At 48.4% G+C, this 13179-nt stretch overlaps 1 protein-coding gene across 25 annotated transcripts in view; it reads left to right on the forward strand.

Annotated features, from left to right (window-relative positions):
* The window catches only part of LOC111775466 (zinc finger protein 211-like), a 51665-nt gene extending 42287 nt beyond the window's left edge, over window positions 1–9378 (forward strand). For 3 of the 25 annotated variants that reach the window (XM_070225010.1, XM_070225011.1, XM_070225006.1), the window contains 4 exons: window positions 1174–1313; window positions 1612–2152; window positions 4928–5054; window positions 6237–9378. In XM_070225010.1, the coding sequence (XP_070081111.1) occupies window positions 2120–2152; window positions 4928–5054; window positions 6237–7528 (1452 nt within the window). In that variant the 5' untranslated portion in view covers window positions 1174–1313; window positions 1612–2119 and the 3' untranslated portion in view covers window positions 7529–9378. Of the gene's footprint in view, window positions 1–1168; window positions 1314–1604; window positions 2153–4701; window positions 5055–6236 lie in introns of those variants that run through there. The other 22 variants (XM_070225028.1, XM_070225029.1, XM_070225023.1 and 19 more) reach the window with 14 other exon arrangements.
* Window positions 9379–13179: the final 3801 nt, after the last annotated feature.

Genomic DNA, 13179 nt, shown 5'->3' on the forward strand with positions numbered 1-13179 from the left:
GTTAATTTTTTCCACAAGAAAATTATAAGCTTTAAAATGTTTTCTAGGGGCCGGCTCTGTGGCTGAGTGGTTAAGTTCGCGCGCTGCACTGCAGCAGCCCAGGGTTCAGATCCTGGGCGCAGACATGGCACCACTCGTCAGGCCACGTTGAGGCGCATCCCACATCCCACAACTAGAAGGACCTGCAACTAAGATATACAACTATGCACGGGGGGTTTGCGAAGATAAAAGCAGAAAAAAAAAAAGAAGAAGAAGAAGATTGGCAACAGTTGTTAGCTCAGGTGCCAATCTTAAAAAAAAATAAATAAATAAAATAAAATGTTTTCTAATTCAAGATCCCAAAAGTTATCCTTGGCATACCTATTGTATATTTTCAAGAATGCACATATTTTGGAAATGTTCTTTGTGCTTATAATCATGCAGTGGTCTGTGTGCACATGCAGCATGCAGGCAGGCATGCATTTATGGGTAGGACTTGTCCTTTCCAGGTACCTCAACTTACATGGTTTTGCCGAGCAACTCATAGCATCTTTCATACCAAATGATTTGTATACATTCAGATTAGCAAATCACCATCACAAAATAATTTTCATGGAGAGTGGGTATGATCTTTGGCAACTCAATTCAGGAGTAAATTCCTCAGAACATCCTTAAAGATTCTATATCTTCATCTACTTAAACTCACTAAATATTTAGATAAAGTATACATATATAGAGAGTAGTTTTATTCATTGCTTTAGATCAAACCCACTCAGTAAGTCAGAATTACCTCAGTGCAGGAATGAGCACACATTCACAGTGCTCCAGTCTTTCTGTTCTCTATTCTCAGCCCTTGTGTCAGTATCTCCTTACGCTATCTTTTAGTGGATTCTACATCAACACAAATAATAAAAATAGAAAAAGGCTCAGCTTCAAAAGCCATGTGGGCTAATGAACACAATTGGTGTCAGTCTACGTGACTATATAATGTCTACATGAGTGTAAGTCAGCTGATATAAAATTTGGGAGAATTTGGTTTGGAGCTTAATGTTTTTAACCCATATCTGTTAAGAACCCAAAACTTAGGCAGAAAGTAGTAAAGAATCCAAAAATTTGCCAAAGTGTAAAGAAAGTTGTGCATTAAGAATTAGTTTTTGAAACCTTTAGAATTGCTTTCATTTTCTTCAAGTGTAGGTTCTGGTTGTGAATCTGTAACAGGGTCTGACTCGTACTCCTGTAAATGACTGTGAAACTGGACAAAACAAGAAGCAAGTGCTTTCAGATGTTGGAAAAAACACTGGGCTGTGACCCTTCAGAGAATGAAAGCATAGCAGGTGAGGTTGCATTCTTCCCAATTTTCTGCAGAGGTCTTTTTTATCTTGTCCCTGATCACTATACTGAAACTCACAAACTCTTCAGGCTCCGGGAGTGAATGATGTGCACAAGAAGAGCAGTACGGCTGAGGTTTATTAGCTTTCAGCTGCAGTGGACAGTGTGTGAGTGACTCCACGGAACGTTATGTCCACTTGAATGTGTAACCTTTGGGGGCGTCTGAAATAATATTTTTAGCCTCTGGAGCATGCTAAACTTTATGGAGTCTGAAATAATGTCTCTAAATACTTAAGTGATCAGTTGCAGGCAACTCCGCAGGAATCTGGACACGGCCCCTTTAAGAAGGAACGACGCCCTTCCTCCGCCCTCGGAGCCAGGACACCATTTCCCAGCGCCCCCTGCGGTGCTGCTCCGCCTTCGTTCCATGAGGTTCCAATGTGGCGCTCTTCTTCGAGGCCTTTGGACCTGTGAGGACTACATTGCCCAGAGGATCCTGCGCCGAGCGACGTCAGCGTTGAGCCAATGAAGGCTCAGGAGAGGGGCGCTTCCGTGTGTGCCATCACAGCGGGGCGGGACTTCCGGCGTCCCCCTCGTGGCGGTCGTTTTGGCTCCTCTCAGGTGTGTTTCCCATTCGGAGGCTCCGGGGCTTTGTATCTGCACCGAGGTGACAGGAGCGAGAAGGTGCGACAGGAGTCGTCGTCTCTGCCGCGCACAGGCGGGTGTGAAGCGCCGGGCTGCAGCGACTCTGCCTTCAGGTCTCGGCAGGGCGGCGCCCGGGTCTTCTCCAGCCGCTCCGCCCCCGAGGCCGATGGCGGCGGCCGCGCGGAGGGAGCCGGCTCAGGTGAGCGCTCGGCTCCGGCCCGCCCCGCCCGCAGCGCAGCCCGAGCTCCAGGCCCCGGGGCCGGGCCGGAGAGGCGCTCGTGGGGCCTGTGGCTGCGGGCGGGGGCCGGGCGGAGGGTGCGGCGGGACCCCGGGTCGGCGTTGTGTCCGCAGGGAACAGTGTGAGGAGGGGTGTCGCTTGGACCGGGAGCTGGGAGGGTTGTGAACAGAGAGAGACACAGTGCGTGTTGGGGTTTAAAACGTTCTCCAGGAGCTGCTCGGAGAGAACAGACTAGAGAGGGTTGATGGTAGTGAGATTAAGTCCTTGTAGGGGTCACACAGTTGGTAAGAGCCAACACTGAGGACTGAATGCCAAAGTTTAGATAGCCCGAGGCTTCTTGCCTCCGAGGGTGGGTTGGGCAGAGGTACAGTGGGGACCAGAGCCCACTGAGCCCCACCGTGGCTGCCTGCCTCTACTAACCTCTGCCCGCTGGCTCCCATGACTGTCGAAGCACTTTGGAACCTGCACAAAATAGGGCGAGGATGCCCGACATCTTCACTGGTCCTGACCTGTCAGTATAGCGTCCGAGCTTGTGATGTTTTGGGATTCTTCACCTGCTGTTCTCTCAGTCTTTATGTCTAGGACACTGGAAGAACGTTCAACGCAGCCTGGGGCTTATATAGAGGTGGTCCCAACTCTGTTAGTCAGTAAAACGAGGTTGTCATGGGTACTGGTACCAGTATGTGCAAAATGGTGAAGGTGAGGCTGAATTGGAAGTATTCAAGGAAGTGTAGGTCTCCTTTCCCATCTTGTAGGTCTTTTTTCTTTCTGATGGGAACAGAGAGCAGGGAGGCAGACCTGCAGTGTCTCCATAGGAAGTTGGGCCTTTTTTTTTTGAAGGTGGTAGAAGCAAAGGGAAGTTTGGATCATAAGATGGAGGTGGTCTTACTTATCCCTTAACCTGTTCTATTCAGCTGCAGAGGAAACAAACTGGGAGGGTAGGGAGGAGGCTACCACAATAGACTAGGTGAGGTGGATGTAAACTGTGGCCATGGAGGTGGGAGAAGTTGTTGGATCGTAGATTCATTATTTTAGGTTGCATCAGTCAGATTTTTAATGTAGAGAGTGAGGAAGAGAAGGGGAGGAGTCAGGGATGACCCCCCCCCCCCCCCCAAGGTTTTTGTCTTAGCAGCTGGAGGCATGGGAGCTCCATTAACTGGCTGAAGAAGTCAGCAGTGGGAGTAATTTTTATAGAGGGTGTCAGGGGTTTTGTTTTGGACCAGTTAAGAGTCTGGCATGTTTCGGAAAACTGAATGGAGGCTTCAAATGGATAGAAGCATATAAAGGTCTTGCTATTTGAGGAGATGTACAGCGTTAGACATATTCAGGTGGTGGCTACTATGTGGTCATAGTGGAGCTTTGGGTCACATTTAGGAAGAGAAATTCAGGCCATGGTCGTTATGTTAACAGGCAGGAAGAAGAGGATGGGTACCAAGTCTGGATCTCTTTCTTGGGCACCTGGGCGGAGGAAGTGGCCTCTCAATCACAAGTGAGGGAAAAAAGTGGCCATAACGTGGGGAGAGGAGAAAAGGATAATCTGGCACGTGGCTGAGGCTTCCAAGGGAAGAATGGACATGAGATGAATGTAGAAGCCTAGGAGTAGCTGAGGCAAGGTGACCCTGAGGCTGGGGCTGCTGCTCATTCACCATTCTTGACTCAGCACAATTTTATGGTGACTTTTCATGGAGCCTGGGGTGTTGCAGTGAGGCCAGTAGATGAGCTTAGGTGCAAATATGGCCATCTGTGAGTAAGCCTGGTATTACAGGCTGAATTGTGTTCCCCTAAAATTTATGTGTTGAAGTTCTAATTTCTAGGACCTCGGAATAGAATTGTATTTGGAGATAGGGTCTTTAAAGAGGTAATTAAGTTAAAATGAGGCTATCATATGGGGTCTAATCCAGTTGTCCTTATAAGAACAAGAAATTTGGACACAGACACAGAATATGCAAAAGAAACTAATCCTGTCCATGCTTTGATCATGGTACTTTAGTTTCTGGAACTGTCAGAAAATAAATTTTTGTTGAAGCTGCCCAGTATGGTACTTTGTTATGGTTGCTCTAACCATTGATTATAGCTGAGGAGTAGGGCAACTAGGGTTGGGCTTTGAATAAGGGTAGGTGAAAAGAAAAGAGCTGTGACTGGTGAGGGGACCTCAAGTACAGCACAAAGTGGGAGGAGGACCAGGAGTATGTAAGATCCAAGACAGGCGGGCCAGCCTTCACAGTGGATTTGAGGCTGTCCCAGGAAGTGGAATCCAACAGAGGTCTGGGGTCGAACTGTCTGTCTGTCTGACTTTGCCAGGTACTCTTGGTACCATACAATGAGTAATGTGGGGGTGTGGTTGGGGGTGCACGGACACAAGAAAGGTGTGCACATGGAAAGGGAGCAGGAGCTGAGGGCCCCAGGGCCTTGATATTAGGGACTCCAGAGTGAAGGGTGAGACCACATTTGATTGTACTTAGGAGGATTGCCTGGCTTGGGGCTGGTCAGGCCCTGGAGGCCAGGCCCTGAACCTAAATTGTATCTCTCTGCCACCTGCCTGTTATTACTGAGGGCTAGCCCCAGTGATGAATGGGACAATGAAGAGAGAGTAACATCAGTGGCACCAGGGCCCACTACCACCTCTGAGTTGGGGAGCTTGGGAGGAGGATGAACATGGGGTTAGATGCGTGGGGGGTGGATTGTAGGTCTTTGGAGAGGGGCTGTTTGTGGTTTCATATCTCCCATTCATGGCAGGGCAGTGTGACCTTTGAAGACGTGGTTGTATACTTCTCCTGGGAGGAGTGGGGTCTCCTTGATGAGACTCAGAGATGCCTCTACCACGATGTGATGCTGGAGAACTTTGCCCTTGTGACCTCACTGGGTAAGGCCCTCCCTCTCCTCCAGTGCACTGAGCTAGACTCTGTTGTTTTGCTTTTCTTCAGGGGCTGTGCTGTTCTCACATTTGGACTATGGTGCCGCCTCCTTTCCCAGTTCCCTGGCTAGTTGCTGGGGTCAGCAGGGCTGGCTGAGCAACTGCTGCCTTCTCAAACCTGCAGCCCCCAAAAGGCTGCCCTGAAGCTTTGCAGGGAAGCATTCAGGGTCAGGAGTCTTTCAGGGAGCCTGATGGATCACCTGACTTGCCCTCTCTCTAGTACCTCTCCCCAGGATTTTCTCCCTCTTTCCAACAGACACTTCCTCCTCTCTGGGCCAGCGGTTGCCATTAGTGAGCTGTTCACTATCTTTGGGGACTGTGGGCTGTTTTTTATTTAGTTTTGTTTCCTGTTGTTTGTCACGTGCACAATTGCTCTGAGCCAGTACTAGTCCCTCACCTGTTGTGTCATTGCCTCGGGACTTACGTCATCCAGGTCCTGTGGGTTGTCTGACTGGGATTTAGGAAGAAGAGTCCTGAGTGCTTCACAGGATAAGCTCAGAGGAGGCCTGACCCTGGTGACTGGCAGCTGTGGGAGGGCCTGACATCTGGGCTGTGTTCACATCAAACCAGGAACATGTCCTGTGTCCACCAGTGTGTTGACACCAATGCCAGTGACCACACCTCACTTCTACCTTTCCTTGCTCCTTCTTGACTGACTTCTGGTCCCTGGCTGCCCCTTCCTTTTTTCCTCTATACATCAGCTTTTCTCTACTTTTCCCTCTGCAGTGTTCTCCAGTGTCAGGTCACACATATACTTAGTGTTTGAACACCATCTAGTCAGTTCCACCAAGATTTTCCTGACACTGGCCACAAAATTCCACACAGCACTCGTGTGTCACCAGCAGCCAAGGCCCTGTTGAAGGCCATTAGCGGAGGAGTGAATTGGACTTGCTTTTTCCTGTGCTGCACCCCATCCTTACATCCTTCATCTTTTGAGGCCTCCCTCATTCTTGTGACTTTTTAGAGTTCTAGTACTGCAGACCAGCCCCTTCGTCATCAACCTGATCCCACCATCCTTACGTAGAAAACATTCCCCTGGGCTCGTTCATTGGTGTTCTGACACATTTGTGGTGGAGCTGCCCCCTCCCACCACAGACAGCATGCACTTCACCAGCATTTCTGTGCTTTCAGGTTGTTGGTATGGAATGGAGGATGAGGAGGCCCCTTCTATGCAGAGTGTTTCTGTGGAACAGATGTCACTGGGCAAGACTCCAAATTTAGGTCCACCCATTCAGAAGACTCACCCCTGTGAGAAATGTGTCCTGGTTGGGGGAGAGATTTTGTACCTGGCTGAGTACCAAGGATCACATCTTGGGCAGAAATCATACACCTGTGAGGCATGTGGAAAACAATTCTGGTTCAGTCCAAACCTCCACCAGCACCAAAAGCAAACTGAAGAGAAGCCATTCAGACGGGAGATGGACAAGGCCTCATTTGTGACGAGCTGTAAAATCCACATGTCAGGGAAGCCCTGTACTTGTGGGGAAGTTGGGAAGGACTTCCTAGCTATGTTGAGTCTTCTCCAGCATCAGGCCACTCTCAAAGAGGCAAAGCCACATGGCAGTCTCAAGTGTGGGGAGGCCTTTCATAGTGAAAAAGGTCATTACAAGTATAGTGAAGATGGGAAATCAGTCAGCTACGAATATAAACTTTTTCAGCATCAGCAAATTCACACTAGAGAAAGTTACAACTGTGACAACCCCTTTAACCAAAGCTCCATCCTTAGTGATTGCCAGAGAGTTACAGGAGCAAAGTCTCACCAGTGCAGCGAATGTGGGAAATCCTTTAGCCAAAGCTACAGCCTCATTCAACACTACAGGATTCACACTGGAGCAAGGCCTTATAAATGCAGTGAATGCGGAAAAGCCTTCAGCTACAAGTTCAGACTTGTTCAGCACCTGCAAATTCACACTAGAGTGAAGCCTTATGAATGTGGTGAATGTAGGAAATCCTTTAGCTACAGCTCTACTCTCATTAAACACCAGAGAGTGCACACTGGAGCCAGGCCTTATAAGTGTGGCGAGTGTGGGAATTCATTTAGCCAAAGCTCCAACCTCATTCAACACCAGAAAATTCACAGTGGAGCAAGGCCTTATAAATGCAGCGAATGTGGAAAAGCCTTCAGCTACAAATGCAAACTTGTTCAGCACCTGCGAATTCACACTGGAGAGAGGCCTTATGAATGTGGTGACTGTGGGAAATCCTTTAGCCACAGGTCCACTCTAAATCAACACCGGAGAATTCACACTGGAGCCAGACCGTATAAGTGTGATGAGTGTGAAAAATCCTTTAGCCAAAAGTCCAACCTCATTCAGCACTGGAGAGTTCACACGGGAGAAAGGCCTTATGAGTGTGGGGAATGTGGGAAATCCTTTAGCCAAAGCTCCCACATCATTCAACACAGAAAACTTCACACCAGATAACCTCATGAATGCAACAGCTGTGGGAAAATCTTTAGCCAATGGCCTGTTGTATTTCAGTGTGAAACTTCACAACCCAGCGACACTTCCTTCTGTGCAGCAAACTTGGGGAAGCCTTCATCTAAAGATCTAAACCTCCTTTTGCCACAGGAAGCCTACATAGGAGAAAGGCCTTTGACCTGCAGGGAATGTGGTATTTCTTTGTTCAGTGTAACAGAACTAGAGTGTCTTTGTGAGGAGTTGTCTGCCTGAAGTCGAACCTCATACATCTGAGCATCCACAGTGGGGAGATTCCCCGTAGTTCTAGGTTTGTGGGAAGCTTTTAGGAGCCTTATTGCATATTCTTCCCTGCCGGTTCCCTGCCAGTTTCTGTGGTAGAAACCATCTCCCCTCTACCACTTGGAGTTCCACACAGTGTGCATCACTCACCCCAATGTGCTCAGGGAAGGCAAATGTCTCTGTTTTCTTTCCCATTCCCTGGAGAACATTATAAGTGTTCTATGGGGCCTCATTCTCTCCTCTCTTGACTAATTAGGTCATGATCCTGACCCAGTTTTGGCCAATATCAGTCTGGGTAGTGCTGGCGGCTTATGGGTTAAAAAGAGTCCAGTTCTGGTCCAACTTGCATTGCTGCAAAAGGCCACCTAGGAAAGACTACAGGGCTTTGTGATCCTAATTTATGTCATGGATGCCAGGATTTTTGTGGGCCCAGAGGTCACCTGGAGAAGGGTATTTTTGTTATGACAACCTCTAGTGTTGCCGTGAGAAGTAGAATTTGGTTCTTTGTTCCCAGGGATGTCACATAATGTCGAGCACTATTGGGGAAGCTGTCCCCCAGGTACTGCAAAGGAATTGTGTGCCTTCATGTCTAAAGTTTGGTTTTTCTGATGTCGCTGGTTGTAAGACTACAGGGGCCAGGCTGAAACCAGTTTGTCCAGAAACACTGGATGTGATTGATTAATATGCACTGGAGGAGACTGCAGAGAGAGGATGCAACTCTTCTAAAGGTGCATCCGGATACAAGATGTTCCTGTGACCGTGGCTACGTGGGATGACTGTGTAGTACACTCTATACCTGTGTCCTTCCTGTAGATGAGGCCATTGTCAGAGCAACAAAGCTTTGTTTATTCTAGCCTCTCAACCGGTCATCTCAAGGATATTGCATAGACAAGAAAATGAGTAGACAGAAGGGAGATCCTATAGCCCAGGGATGTGGTTTTTGTGACCTAGCAGCTCTTCCTGCTGACCCAGATAGAAATGATCTTTGCCAGTATCTTCAGCCACTGATGCAGGGCTCCCCTTCTCGAGGCACGAAGAGAAAGGTTGAGTCAATGCAGAGTTTCTAAACCTCTGGTTATGAGAAAAAGTAGGAGATCTAGACTTACATTTGAATGGTTTTTTATAAAGCTTTATTGAGGTGTAACTGATGTGCTATAAGCTGCACATATTTACACTGTACAGTGTGATTAGTTTGATGTAAGTGTACACTCATGAGGCCATCCAAATCATGATGATGGACATATCTGCACCTCTCAGAGTTACCTGGGCCCTTTTTTAATCTCTCCCTCTGCCTTCATGACAACTGTTGATTTACGTTCTTTCACGGAAAATTTGTATTTTATAGAATTTTATATGATTGGAATCATAAAATGCTTTCTTAAGTTTTGATTTCCCTCCTGCATAATTATTTTGAAATTCATAAATGTCGCTTATGTGAATAATTTGTTATTGCTGGGTACTATTTTCCTGTATGGATGTAACATGTTTTGTTTACCCATTTCTCTGTTAACAGACAATGGCTTGTTTCCAGTTTGGGGCTATAATAAAGTTTCGTATGTCTGCACAAGTGGAAAGGAATGTGTGCTGAAGGCCTATGAACCTTTCTTCCATGTTCCGTCATTGTATGGCTATTCTTGTTTCATCTCCCTTCCCCCATATCAGTGGATTATTTTATTTAGAAAAGTGGTTAAATTTATAGTATGTTTAGGAATTTCATGTATGGAGAAAGAGGAACTTAAAATTTAGGGAGTATATGGATTACATATAACATGCATCAGAGTATGTGAAAAATAAGACACTAATGGAAAACACTTAAAAATATGGAGAAGAGGAAGCTCCTGCTATTTTTCCTTGCTGGAAAAAAAGGGGAAGAAAAAGCATCTCACGAGAAAAATACTCCTAAATATGAATTCTCCGATACAAAACTATAAATGAGACTTTAAGGGGCTGACCTCGTGACTGAGTGGTTGGGTTCATGTGCTCTGCTTTGGCAGCCCAGGGTTTCACCAGTTCGGATCTTGGGCACAGACCTGGCACCGCTCATCAAGCCATGCTGAGGCAGTGTCCCACATGCCACAACTAGAAGGACCCACAACTAAAATATACAACTATATACTGGGGGACTTTGGGGAGAAGAAGAAAAAGTGAAAAAATCTTAAAAAATTGCAACACCGAATGCATAATGTAGGCTCATGCATAAAGCAGGCTCACACTTTAATTTGTAAAATTCATCTACTCATTCGATTGTTAATACACAATGAATTCAGTAAGTGTTCTCAGATTGGGATACTCTAAAGCAGATTTCTTTAGAGTAGAATTCTACATTTACAATACCTAAGTATGGACATGGAAAGTTTTCTACTTCCACTACCGCTTTTAATTGAGGCACCTGAAAGGTCTCCCAGAAAATTCAAATTAAGACTAATCAAAATTAGAACACTTAACTGTCACAATATTTCATTTGTTTAAATTAGTGAAGTTGTAATTGGCAGTAAAGCTTGGGAAAGTTGAATTTTTAACAAAGTACAGCTTAGTGAAGTTACATCTGGGGGTCCTGTTCTAACCCCTTTGGCTCTCTTTTAGAGACTTCAGATAAGACTTAGACTTCTGTTTATAGTCTGTCTTCATCCCAGAAATATGCCAGAAAAATTACTGAGGCAACAAAGTACATCTGCCAAGAATGAGTAGAAAAGGAGATTGATATACAGTCTTCCACTGATCACAGAAAACTATAGACACACAAACACACCATGCCGCCATGAGAGCAAAAGTACCTCGTTTTTACCAACAGTTGCCACTGGACCCAAGTTTACACTCAGTGAAGAGAGCCATGCAGTCTCTCATCCCTCCTACAAGCAGGGTTGTGTAGACTTAACTTCAGCCTATGTACTCGGGATTCCACACTGGACTGTAGCAGAGAAGGCAGAGAACCACTATTCAGACAGCCCTTGACTTCTGAGGAACCTTCGGGAAATATCCCTCCTGCTTATATTATTTCTCTAAGAATCTAAGAGGAAGTTCTACTTACCAAATGTGACTTACTGCCAAAACAATGGCTGTTGTCACAGCGCACATATGAAAAGGGACATCTTACTCCTGAGACAAAGACTTGGGGAGCTATGAGATCGTCTTGTGATTTCCCCTGTAAGGGCAATGATGTGTTCTGCCCAGGGAGTTACTATTGACCTGGGAGAAACTAATTACTGTAAGTTAGCCATAAGGATTAGGCAGAATTACCTAGGGGAAAACATGTCAATGATCACTGAAAAAACACTTGGTGTCAGTTGGAACATCCTCAGGTAGTGAGATCCGGAAGTGGAAGAACTAATCTGGACACACGCATGGGTCTGGAATTTGCGTCAGCCCTGAGGGTTCCATCTTCAAAACTTGTATTTTCACAGTGGAAGCTTGGAAGGAAGCATAAGAGAAAGCCACCATGAAATTGGCCACAAGGGGGGAAAATGAACCAAGAGTCTTCAGTAGAACATTTGTTGCTTTTGAATACGCCTATTAACATCCCTGCTATGTACCACACATTCTAAGTGGTGAGATGTATGAAAAGACAAAGAGCCCTCTCTATCTCAGAAGTTGAGGGAGGCAGTCAATGAAAAGATGAAAGGGAGCTGTCGGGCCCCATGGCGGAGTGGTTAGGTTCCCGCGCTCTGCTTTGGCGGCCCAGGGGTTCGTTGGTTCGAATCCTGGGCACGGACCTGGCACCACTCATCAGGCCACACTGAGATGGCATCCCACATAGTACAACCAGAAGGACCCACAACTAAAATATAGCTGGGGGCCTTACGGGGAGAAGAAAGAAAAAATTAAAAGATATATAAGACGAAAGGGAAAAGGCTGGCTCAGAGTACCCAGCACTGCAGGGGTTGGGATGGGCTGCAGCATTACATAGGCTGGGAAGAACAAGCCTCATTGGTAAGAGGACACGAGAGTCCTGATTTGATGAAGGTCGAGGGCATGAGATTTGTGGGGATTTGGGGGAAGATGTTCCAAGTGGAGGAAACGCCACTGTGACGTGTTCTGAAGCCAAAATATACTTTCAGTGCTTCAGGGAAAGCAGCACGGTCAGTGCAAGTGAGCAACCGTCAGCTATCCCTGGGGCAGCGTCAGGGAAGGCTCCCTAATCCGCTGCAAGGATTTTCCATTTGCCTTTAAAGTTGGGAGCCATTTCAGAGGCCAAACAAGAAACGGGCATGACTTGTCATGTGTTTTGCCAGGGCCCTCGTGCCTTCAGTCAAAGGGAAGCACAGGATATGGAGCCCAGCTAGAGGACCACGACTGAAATGCAGGTCGGGGGGTGGGGGGGGGCCTTGCTGCCTGGAGGCTGTAACACCCCCACCCCTGACAGAGCCCTGCTCCAGGGAGGAGGGAGGAGGGAGGCCGTGTGGAGGCGGCGTGGGGAATGGTGGAGTCAGGAAGGAGCCCGAGCCCCAGACCCGACGCCAGGTTGAATCCACTGGGGAGACAGCGCAGACCTCACCTGTTCACCTCTTCAGGATTCACTCCCTTTGGACCGTTGTACAAACTTTCAAACTTCAACTCTCCCTCAGGTGCTTGGTGACTCCCAGTCACCATTTAACCTTAGATTGACTTTGACCACCCGCTTTTGGCTGCATTCCCCAACAACTCGACTGCCTGCTGGGGCCGCCCGCGCTGTGCTCCGTCAGAAGGACGACCCACAGCGCGTGGGGAGCGGGTCTCCGTGGCCGGCATGCTGCGGGGCTTATCCTTGTTCGCTCGCGTTACTGAGGGAGCTCTCGTTAGTCTCCCTTCCCCCGCTGACTCTTGCCTAAATTCCTCAGGTCCCCACGTCTGATCTGAGGGTTGCGTCTCAAAAGACGGGGGACCGGCGGTTGCTGTCCACGAGCAGGGAGGGCCCACAAGGCGGGAGGGGGAAGAAGAGACTCGGGCCAGGGAGGACCCCGGCGCGCGAGGCCGTGTCAACGCCGGTCTTGGCCTCACCGAAGGTTCCCCCCGACCCGGGGCAGGAGGTGAGAAAAAAAGGAGAGAACCATGGGACGGACGGGCGCGGGAGCCGGTGCTCAGGCGGGGGTCCTGTGAGGTGAAGAGGGGCCTCCACCGCGCCACACAGGCAGCGGGCGTGCAAGGAGAGGGCAGAGGCGCGTGTAGTGGGGCCTGCGGTCGCCCCCCGACCAGCCCGCGCCGCCACAGGTGCCGCCGCCTGCGACGAAGTCCGAACGCGCCCCAGCCCGTGTGCGGCTCCAGGGCGCTCGTGGCGGCCGCGACCTCGGCGCCGCCCCCCCTTCCCATGGGAGCGGGCGTCGGGGTGGATGAGCGGCTCCGCACGCGCAGAGGCACCGGGTCTGCACTTTGGGGGACGGAGGGCCCCGCACCCAGCCACC

This window comes from Equus caballus, chromosome 10, assembly GCF_041296265.1.
Source record: "Equus caballus isolate H_3958 breed thoroughbred chromosome 10, TB-T2T, whole genome shotgun sequence".
NCBI lineage: Eukaryota > Metazoa > Chordata > Mammalia > Perissodactyla > Equidae > Equus > Equus caballus.